Consider the following 8,481-nt stretch of genomic DNA (forward strand, 5'->3'; position numbering starts at 1 on the left):
GATTTGACGGCGTCAGCCCGCCGTCTGTCCCCGAGCCACCAGGGCCACCTCTATGCCGACGGCCTAACTATGCCTACGACTGCCGTAGGCATAGATCGATGTATGCCGACGGCCTTACTATGCCTATGGCTGCCGTAGGCATAGATGAAGCTATGCCGACGGCTTTTCTATGCCGATGGTATTCGCCAGGCCGTCGGCATAGCTCCATCTATGCCTACGGCAGCCGTCGGCATAGATATGGCCGTAGGCATACATGGCGCAATGCGATCGCCAAAGCCCCGCTTCTCAGACAGACACCGCTCCTCCTACACGTTCCGATCGCCGACGACTCGACTGCCATCTCCCAAGTCGCCGGTGGCCCTCGCACTCGCAGCGTAGCCAATGCTGCTCCAGCCGATGAACGACCTGCGACAAGCCGCCGTCCCGGCCGTTCATCCCGTCTCTTGGGTCATGGGCGCCCGACGAGGAAACCTGGGGCTCAAGTGCGCGGATCCCTACGAGCCCGACGTCGACGCCGACCTCCGGGCCAAGGAGAGGAACCCCAGGGAGCACCCTGACGCCGACTACATGTCCAAGATGCAGCAGGGCCACATAAGCCCGTCCATGCGCGCCGAGCTCGTGCTCTGGATGGACGCCTTCGCCCGCACCTCGGCGGCCTCCCGGAGGGCACGCTCTGCCGCGCCGTCGCCTACCTCGACCGCGTCCTGTCCGTGCGCCCCGTGCCGGCCCACGACGAGGCGCTCCAACTCGTGGCCGCCGCCGCCGTCTCCCTCGGGGCCAAGCACGAGCAGTCCTCCAGCGGGCGGAGGCTCGACGCCCAAGTCGTCGAGGCGTTCCTGGGGACCACCGTGCACGTGGTGGAGGAGATGGAGTGGGAGCTCTTCATGGATCTCGGCTGCGCCATGGACGGCCCGACCGCGTACACCTTCGTCGACCACTTCACGAGGTTCTTCCAGCGGGAGGATGAGCTCCTGGTGAGGTCCCTGGCGGTTCGGCTGGTCAACCTAATGTTGGCGTCTTTCGGGTTCGTCGGACGGATCCTGCCGTCCGCCATGGCTGCATCAGCGCTGTTCCTCGCCAAGCAGATCCTCGGCGTGCCGTTGAGCCACGATCTGGAGGAGGTGACGGGGTACAAGGCGGTGGACTTGATGGGTTGCATATGCGCCATAGAGGAGCTGCTTCCTAGGGGAAAACCCTAATCTGTAACTGTAAATGACGTGCTACAAGGCCATGCAAGGAGTAGATGGATTGTGTATGCGATGCGCCTTGCAGATGTTTCCACACAGTGTAATTGGATGCGCTCAATGTATATATCATGAACTTAAACCCTATTCCTTACATGATGAAACTCAAAATTACGTTTGACCTCCGTTGTCATTCTGCTGCCTGTGATGGCATGGACTGTGCTTGAGTTTTTTTTTCCGAGAAACTTTCAATCTATTTGTCTTTGAGAGAGGTTGTTGATGAGTTGTGTATGAATGGGCATATTGTATTGTGATATTATGTACTCGTATATAATTACAAACTGATCTTTTTCTGAGAGAAAATTACAAACTGGTCTAATATGGTATGGGTGAATTTCTGAATCTTTTTGTGTATATAAAATAGTTTTGGACAACAGTATGATAATCTAACATCTCGATTGCGTACAGTTTTCTCCCGATAAATAGTACTCCCTCTGTCCCATAATGTAAGACGTTTTTCGACACTAGTGTAGTGCTAAAAAAATGTCTTATATTATGGGACGGAGGGAGTAGTATATTAGTATCAGGCGAATATCAATTACACCGGCCTCTGCAACAACACAATGTTGAGAACAAGTCTAAACGTCGAGTATGCACACAACAACGAATAATAAAAACAACGAAAAGAAAAAACAAAGGGCATCACCCCAAAAGTCATGTCGAGCCCAATTAACGGCACACAACAATGAGCAACAACACCTAACACTACCCTTGAAAACACATAGACTACGAAAGTTCTCCAAAAGTGAAGCCTCCAGCAAAGGAACGACATACAGAAGCCACCATCGCCGGATATGTCATCCACTAAAAGCAAATCAAGAGTCTTCACCCCTGGAGAGTGAGTCCGAGCAATCTCCAAGAACAAAGCGTTCATCTCGATTTCGTACATGATTTCTAATCGTACATTCTTTGTTCATGAGACCAAAGCATTGATTCATGCATGCAGGAGAATAGGATATGCTCATCAACTAAGTGCAAATCCTAACTCATATCCCAAGCCTAACTTGACATATAGCAACAGTTAGTAGTTAAAATAAAAGAAGGCTTTGGCTAATTGTTTTTGTAGATTTCAGGAAGGGGTTAGTCAAATTTTTAAATACCTCCATTCAAACTCTCTTTCTCCTTTAAACTCCACCTCTTCCTCTCTACTTCTACTGCCTTCAACGACCTGGACATAAATAAGACTACATTGGCAACTCAGACATCTTAGGCAAAAAAGAAAGTGAGGTATACAATATTTTTCCTTCGGTAGTGTACAGTGCAGAACCAGGGGTATGCACCTGTATTCAGATGAATACCAATGATTAAGTGAAGCACATATATTTCTCTAAGACCTATATATATTGTTTACTGGACTACTATTGTGCAATTTTCTTCTAAAACGAATACCAAGGAGTAAATTTTTGGCTCCGCCGCTGATGACGCCCCTTGTTTCAAAGAGAGGAGGGCAGGTTATTTGCATTTAATTTGATGATCGGAGACAAATTGAAAGCTAAGCAGTGGTAATTAAGACTCTAGGGGGTATGGAAATTCACTTTTATCAGCTCCCTAGTGTTTCTGTACAAGTTAGACGGACAAGGGAGAAAATGTCCTAGCAGCCAACAATGCTACGGTCAGCAACATGTAGTTGTACCGGTGTCATAGTTTGGGCCAAATCACTTGCCCAACTCCTATTTGGTGCCTGCAGGGCCCGTTACCGTGCCTTTTGCAACTTGAAGCACCCCCTCCCCCCTCCCCTACTTTTTCTTCTTCTTTCTAAACTTCAAAAAAATAAGAGGTGTTGTGGGAGATTCGAATTCCAGCCCTCCACGATCAGTGCCGGCGGCATTAACAACTTTGATAGCATACTTCGTTGTGCCAATCTTACTTCTTTTTCTCTTCTTGTGGCAAATGTAATGTTAAATAAAAAAGCGGCGCGTTTCCTGTATGGTTTTTCTTTTTTGTTTGGCCATTTTTTCTATGATTTTCTTGTTTCTTAATTTCTTTTCTTAGTTTCTTATTTCGCCAATTTTATTAAAATTCATGAACTTTTTTCAAATTTATATTAACTTTTTCTGAAAATTTGTAATAATGACGTTTTGGCTGTTTTTGCTGCATTTGTGGCCCAAATACTAAGGAGTTGTAAGTAATTTCTTCATGGGCTAGGGGGGCGGTGGCCCAGGTTGGCCCTTATAAAGCTCCATCACTGTTGGTACGTGACGTTGTTGCTGGAAAATCCTACTTGCCGCTCGTTGCGGCAAGTTGTCGACGCTCCGCACAGGGAGGTGCGAGCGAGCGACCGAGTGGGTCGGCCCGCTTTAGCACCGGTTTTGGGAATGTTTCCAGCCGGTTTTTTCCCGGTTTTGGGAACCTTCTAGAAGGTTCCTGAACTGGCTTTTTCTTTTTCAGTTTCTTTTTCGTTTTTCTTTTTTTATTTTTTTTCTTTTTTCTATTTATTTTCTGTTTCCTTTTTCTGTTTCCTTTTTTCTTTTCAAGTTTATTTTCAAAAAAAATCCGAATTTCAAATTTTTTTCCTGTTTTTCAGATTTTGTTCACAAATTCAAAAAATGTCCCCATTTCACAAAAATTGTTCACAAATTCAAAAAATGGTCCTATTTTACAAAATTTGTTCACAAATTCAAAAAATGTTTCTGCTTTCAATTTTTGTTCCGATTTTTTAGAAAATGTTCCTTTTTTTAGAAATTGTTTGAATTATATTTGTTCATTTTTTGAGAAATTTGAAAGTAATGGCATGGATTTCAAAAAATGCCTGTTGTCAAAAATTGTTCAAAAATTTCAAAAAATGTTCTTATTTTTCAAATTTTTGTTCATGTATTAAAAATGCCTTCATTTTTATTATTTTCATTTTTTTTGTTCACATATACTGAAAAAATAGCATTTACAAAATTGTTTTCCGTTTCAAAATTTTGTTCTGAATTTTCAAGAATTGTTTCTGTTGGAAATTTTTGTTCACCAACTAAAAAAATCACATTCTCAGAAAATGTTATGGATTTCAAAATTTGTTCATAAATTCAAGAAATGCTCCTGCTTTTAACTTTTGTTTGCAAGTTAAAAAATGTTCAAAGAATTCAAAAAATGTTCATATTTATTAACTTTTTGTTCACCAATTCAAAAATTGGGAATTTCCAAAAAAATGTTCCCGCTTTCCAAATTTGTTCACATCATCAAAATGGTCATGTTTTTCAAAATTTGACCCAAAATTACAGAAATGTTCTGGGGAATTCAAAAAACTGTTCACGTTTTGAAAATTTTGTTCGTAATTTTGAAAAATGTTTGCACTTTCAGTTTTCTGTTCCTGTTTTTCAGAAAATGTTTTCATTTTCGAGAAATTCTTCTTTATTTCAGGAAAAAAAATGGCGTTTTCATGTTGTTCCTTTATTTTGAATTTTTTTTGAGATTCCAAAAAAATTTCAAGTTTAGTTTTTCTCTCTCTATGAAATATGAAAATGTTTGCACCTTATGTTCATATAAGGCAGACTGCCATTTTATGTAAGAAATCCCTGGAATTATGGTGGCTATTAGCGTTGCTCACTTGTAGTAGGTTATTATTCGATCCCTGGCGCTGTTGTATGTTTCTTAAGTCTGGCGCTTCAATCTTAACATGAGAAGTTGATTGTCGCAGTGGCTAGCATGGCGGCACTTTGCCGCAACTAGCGGCAAATAGGAAGTCCCGTTGTTGCTGGCCGCGTAATATATGAATCTATTCCTCAGTGAGGGTTTATTGAGTCCCTTGTATATTTTGGAACCAAAACTGTGAATCATGACTAAACTCTGACCATTTAGTGTCTCATAATCACCTGTTCTTGTTGCATATCGCACGACTGTTGTACCTCTCCAGCAACAACTTGTAACCAAAATCTTGCCATTCATGTCATCATAACCTAGAGAAAATAAGGTTGGCTTAGGGGTTAGGAGTGGCTCAACAGGTACTCCATAGCTGATCACGAGCACAGATTTTGCACATCAAAGTTAAAAAAATCAAAGATAGACAAGTTTTCTAATCTAAGTGTGTGCAGAATTTCATGGTGATTTGACATCAGGGGAGCTCAGGGCAGAAAAAGGAAAATCATTGCTCCAAAATCAAAAATAAATAAATTTAAATCTCTGTCAAATCGCCGACTTTTTGTTCTTTTTGACTACAGCTCTTCATCTTTGATGCAAACAAAGGTAACCATATATTTTTTTGGATTTTACTGTTCATCCTGGGGAGCTAGCACCAAAACATTGTCCTCATGGTTCGACCTGTTACCAAAAATTTACCATTCAAAACCAGAACAAAAATATCACAGCTTCAACCTAAAGAAGAAGCTGAAAGCAGCTTATCTGAAAACTACGACTATGCACTGTGCCAAGCAGCGCCTGATGATGAACAAAAATTCCAGCATTTTGGTGATGTTGACAGCGAAAAAAATAAGGGGCGCAACTTGGCCTGGAAGGATCTTCATGCTACCTACCAAAAAAAAAAAATCTGACTTCTGGCTATAGCAGCAACCACGGAAACAAAACGTGAAGAAAAAGATTTAACTTGCCTACTCACAGAGAATGGCAAGCTCCATGACAGAGATGGCAAAAAAGGGCATATGTAGCATCATCAGCATGGTTAGTAAGCAGTCAGTCTATCATGACACAGTGGCACCCCCTTGTACATTTATTTTCAAGTGTACATTACATGAGTTACCCTGAGGAGCTACACCGCATTACGTCAACTCCTGGGAAATATACAGGGTCTACAACAAACAAAGGCGAGCAACAGTTCGAAGACAAAGACCGCCATGCTGCTCCACACAAACATGGTCCATCTCCAGTGCCAGAGTATTCTCTTGAGTAGAGGGAGCTCGGCCTCGAGCTTTATCGACGCGGCATAGATCTCTGGGATGCCTGCACCCGTGGCAAACTCGGCTCGTTGCTCGAGCACTATCCTTACTCCTGTTATTGGCTTGAAAGCCTCCCTGATGCCCGTCATTTTTAGTTTGATAACCTGAGATTCAGATGAATAGCCGGACAAAAGAGAAACACTTTGGAAAAAGGTTTCTATGAAATGCATGTGGACGCTCTTGAACTTTAGCATGCATGGTTGACTCGAAGCCGTGACCACTTTCCCATCTGCAGATAGAAGCTCTGCCCTCACCTGAACTCAGAGGAAGAAGGCAAAATCAGATGGAGAGGATATTAGTGTAACTAGTACCGAGTGTAACCAGTGTTGTGCATATAATTTTGGACAGATACAGTTAGACACTGAGAGCTCTGCGACAGGAACTATCTATATTGCGTATGCATACATACTATGAATTCTAAACTCATAAGTTTGACGAAAACAGGAATTGGGTATATAATCCTTTCACATCCTTCAAAAGTATGGCACATTCAGTTGGAAAGAAGGACAGTTCGTCATGAAAATGAACCGTGGAGCAAGAAACAGCAAGTTGACTTAACTCTCTTATTGATATGCATATGGTTATATCTGGTTGAAAGCCATATGCACAGGCATACTCGGTTGTAGCATGTTTTGTTAGATCTTTGAGAAAATGTAATGACTTCATAGCTTAGTCGAACAAATAACATAGGCTGCCTGACACCGCATGCACTGCATCTATCCCACCAAACATGTTTTAGATTCACTAATTGACCTATCCGGCCTGGTTTTGCATGTCAACAATCTATACTTTCTAGTCTCATATCCATTTGACGTTGTCATGGATTATATATCTCATTCCGTTGAGCCGCTTATAAATATTTGGATGTTTGGCTAGCTGTTCTTTTCATAATCAAGTTACATACAGATGTATTATTGTGTTCCTGAACATATGATGTGAAATGTGAGAGCAAAACAATTGGATAACAGAACCTATCTAGCTTTGTTCAACTTTACAAAACAATGTTGGTACCCAACTTCCTTATCACACAGCTTTACAAGTAAGCACAGTAAAGAACTGCAACTACAAACTAAGTCTTGGACCATCAATTTATATCACATATACATTAATTTTCTTCACATTCAGAACTATGCCTTCTAAGCTTGGTAGCTTTTCCTAATCAAAATTCTTGCTGACATCTCAATGCACAAGTTAATAACTTGTTCTTTATCATGTATTGTCCAAAGTTACATGATGAAAGACATAAATGGGCAGGAATCTAATTTGTAATCATCAGTTCATTTAGCCCAACTTCAATCCATTATACTCTGTTCCCTTGATAGCTAAGGCATTTTTCAAGGAAATTATCATGTCAAACTACTTTGACAAGGACCAGCAAGAAAGGTACCTGGAAAACCCCAAGCCTCCTGTTGTAATCCGACTCGGGCAGCGTCAGCAACACCTCGAGCTGCATCCGCTGTTGCGGCGGTACCAGCCGCCCCACCGGCACAAACGCCACGGGGCTCGGCTTGGTGTAATCGAAATTCAGGTTCTCCGTCACCTGAACGGGCTCCTCCACCACTTTCCCCACCAAGACCCCCCCTGCCGTAAACGCCATAGCGAGCATCGCGCACAGAAGCACGCAGACGTACATGGCCCAGAGCGCCCCCCACAGCAGCCTCGCCACCACGCGCGCCACCCCGTCCCCCGCTCCGAGCCACGCGCTCACCGCGCCGGTGGCCTGCCCCGCCACCCCGAGAGCCCAATCCCTCGCCCGCTGCACCGAGCCGAGCGGGTCGGTCACGAAGAGGAACCACCATTGCAGCAGCCGGAAGGGGAACGTGAGGCAGGCGACGAGCGCGCTGACCTGGAACACCACGGCTTTGATGACGAACACGGCGAGGGACTCGACAAAGGCCGGCGGCGCCGGCGGCGGCCTGTAATCCGGCGCCGCGGCCTCCGACTCCGCGTCCTTCTCGTCCACTTCCTCCTCGGGGACCGCCCACTCCGCATCCTTCTCGTCTACCTCCGCCTCGGGGGCTGCCGGCTCCGAATCCTTCTTGTCCACATTCGCCTCGGGGGCCGCCGGCTCCGAATCCTTCTCGTCCACATTCGCCTCGGGGGCCGCCGGCTCCGCATCCTTCTGGTCCACCTCCTCCTCGAGGGGAGGGGGGGAACGGGGCGCGCTGGTGGCCTCGGAGGAATCGGAATCGGAATCGGAATCGGGCTTGGCCTTGGCCTTGTCGGGCTCATCGGCCGCGGTGACGGTGACGGTGACGGAGGAATCGGAATCAGGCTTGGCCTTGGCCCTGTCCTTGTCCTTGTCGGGCTCATCGACCGCGGTGACGATGGATGCGGCGGAAGCCGAGGGGGAGACGGGGTCG

At 44.9% G+C, this 8,481-nt stretch overlaps 1 protein-coding gene and 1 pseudogene across 1 annotated transcript; one reads left to right on the forward strand and one right to left on the reverse strand.

Annotated features, from left to right (window-relative positions):
• Positions 1 to 381: 381 nt before the first annotated feature.
• LOC119309914 lies at positions 382 to 1,199 on the forward strand (annotated as a pseudogene).
• A 4,629-nt stretch (positions 1,200 to 5,828) lies between these two features.
• Positions 5,829 to 8,480, reverse strand: LOC119309915 (seipin-2-like; the record flags this gene model as incomplete). Its single annotated transcript, XM_037585817.1, has 2 exons — positions 5,829 to 6,372; positions 7,506 to 8,480. Coding segments are annotated over 2 exons (1,401 nt in total), but the record flags the coding sequence as incomplete, so codon positions are not given.
• Position 8,481: the final 1 nt, after the last annotated feature.

This window comes from Triticum dicoccoides, chromosome 5B (assembly GCF_002162155.2).
Source record: "Triticum dicoccoides isolate Atlit2015 ecotype Zavitan chromosome 5B, WEW_v2.0, whole genome shotgun sequence".
NCBI lineage: Eukaryota > Viridiplantae > Streptophyta > Magnoliopsida > Poales > Poaceae > Triticum > Triticum dicoccoides.